Source organism: Monoraphidium neglectum (assembly GCF_000611645.1).
Source record: "Monoraphidium neglectum strain SAG 48.87 unplaced genomic scaffold scaffold06204, whole genome shotgun sequence".
Taxonomy (NCBI): domain Eukaryota; kingdom Viridiplantae; phylum Chlorophyta; class Chlorophyceae; order Sphaeropleales; family Selenastraceae; genus Monoraphidium; species Monoraphidium neglectum.
In genome coordinates, this window is record NW_014007432.1 from 1 (window position 1) to 2423 (window position 2423).

At 63.6% G+C, this 2423-nt stretch overlaps 1 protein-coding gene across 1 annotated transcript; it reads left to right on the plus strand.

Moving 5' to 3' along the window:
* Positions 1-480: 480 nt before the first annotated feature.
* MNEG_16288 (hypothetical protein) lies at positions 481-948 on the plus strand (the record flags this gene model as incomplete). The annotated part of the gene is made up of 1 exon (XM_014035242.1): positions 481-948. One exon carries the CDS (start codon positions 481-483, stop codon positions 946-948), a length of 468 nt encoding a protein of 155 aa, XP_013890696.1.
* Between the last annotated feature and the right edge of the window lie 1475 nt (positions 949-2423).

Sequence of the window (2423 nt, forward strand, 5' to 3'; positions counted from 1 at the left end):
ATGAGCCTGGATGGCTGAAGGAGCGGGCGACCGCGGGATCTTGTAACAATCCTAATCCTAATCCCAACTTGTGCCCTCTGCATCCGTCTCTGTCTGCAGTATGTGCTGCAGTCCTTCAAGGGGCCAGGATGAGGGTGCGTGGCGTGCAGCTGGAGCTAGGGCCTGGTTAAGCCGGCGCGCATGGCAGCGGATGCTTGGGCTCAGATCCACCCTCATGAGGGTGCGTGCGACCGCCGCTGGCAGCGGCGGCAGGGGCGAGAGCGGTCACCGCGGTGGCAATTATGGCGGCGGCGCAACGCAAGGGGCGAAGGCTGACAAGGCTGGCACGGGCGGGGAAAACACTGAGAGAGGTACAGCGTGCAATGATCCGGGCACTCGGTGGCAAAGATGAGAGAACTTTGAGTCAAGTGCCGCAGCCTCACCTCCGGGCGGGCGAATTGTCGCCAAACACGACGGCGGTTTAGTCGCCAGCGCCGGACGATGGCGGCGAGGGCTGGCCATGGGGGGACGCGGGGGCCAGCGGCGGCCGGCGGCGGCGCGATGCTCAGCCAGCCGTCTGTCAATGCCGGCGGCGGCGCGGGGGCTGGAGACGCCGTGCTGGTGCCGGCGTCAGCGCTGGAGGCGGCTATCGCCGCCGCGACCGAGAGCGCGCCCGCAGCGGCTGGGGCGGCGGGCTGGCCGCGCGGCGTCGGCGTGCGGGGCGGCCTGCGAGAGGTCGTGCTGTGCCGCTTGGACGCTCGCGTTCCCGCGCCGCTGCCGGAAGGGGCCGCTGCGACACGGCTCGCGAGGGACGCCGGCTCGGGCGACTATGCGAGGTGTGCCTCAGTGAGCCGGCGCCACTCCTCGACCGGGCCAGCGGCGGCGGCTCCGGCGACGCCGCCTGCGTGCCTGGGCTTTGGGATGGATAGCAGCAACGCGCGTGTTGTTTTTGGGCAGGCCGAGCGGTGAGAAGCCGCCTTGCTTGTGGGGACAGGCACGCTGGTGCTCGCTCAACACGTGAAATTGCTGGCCTTCGTTGGCCTCGCGCGTGGGACGGGCGCGGGCGTGGGAGGCCCTCCGCTCAAGCGAGCACGGCTGGTGTTTGAGAGCGACGGCCAGGCGCCGGAGGGGGGGGGGTGCGGGCGCTGCAGGACTACTTTGCAGCCCTAGGCGGCGTCGGCGGCGGCGGCGGCGGCGGCGGGGCCGCGCCCGAGTGGCTGCTGCTGCACTGCGCTGTGCGCTCTGGGCCTGGCGGCGGCCGCGGCGGCGTGCTTGAAACGCAAAACTCAACAACAAAAGGAAGCTTGCTATCTGCCTTGCATGCTGTTTCTGGTGTCAAGGCGAGGTCAACCCTGGGACTCGCTCGCCCCAGCGGACCTCACTGCCGGCTCCTGCGCCGCTTTGCTCTTTACACATTCGGAGGCCCAGCCGGCGGTGTAAGGGCCGCGCTGCATGATCTAGGCAAGCTCAGATTTATGCAAGGCGGGACACTCAAATACACTGCTTGTCTCATCTGACCTACATCTGAGCACGCACGCATCGCGCTTAGCCCCTCAGCACCAGGCCTACCATTCTTGGGTAGCAGAAGGGCTGTGGTACGGTGGTGTTGAGTTGTAACCATATGCATCTGTCTGGACTGCCAGCCCACCCGGAGCCCATTGTGCACAGGCGCCCATTGCGCCCGATAGCCTCGCCCACGGAGTGGCCGCAGTTTGGAAGAGTCCTACCTACGGCAGCCGGCAGCAGCACAGCTGCTGCTGCTGCTGCTGGTGCTGCTGCTGGTGCTGCTGCTGGTGCTGCTGCTGGTGCTGCTGCTGGTGCTGCTGCTGGTGCTGCTGCTGGTGCTGCTGCTGGTGCTGCTGGTGCTGCTGGTGCTGCTGCTGCTGCTGCTGCAATGGCTGTGCACCTGCACGGCAATCAATGCTCAGGGGTGCAGGTATGACAGAGTGCAATAGCCTCTGGAGCGCAAGGACAGGCGCCTCGCTCAGCACTGCGTTCCAGTTTGTCAGACTGTCCGCGCCAAAAAATGTTTCAAATCCCCGACCCCATTGACCTCAATTGTCTAGGCCAGCTAGACTCCTCTTGTCACTGTGACCAATCGGTTTCATAAAAATGCGCTTTGCTTTGCTTTGCTTTGCATTGTTACATTCTTCTAGGCCGGCTAGACTCCTCCCGCCACTGAGACCAACCAGTGTGACCAACAACACGGGCTAACTTCAGACTAGCCCCCCAGTGTGGAAGGTACCCAACATACTGTGAATCAAACCGAAATCACGCTGCAGAAATACAAACAGAGCGGTTTTGAGAGAGTGCGCGTCGCAAAACCCTTTTTTTTTTCTTTGCTCTGTTACATTCGTCTAGGCCAGCTAGACTCCTCCCGCCACTGTGACCAACCGGTGTGAAACAACAACAGGGCTTTGATTTGATTTGATTTGATTTGTTAC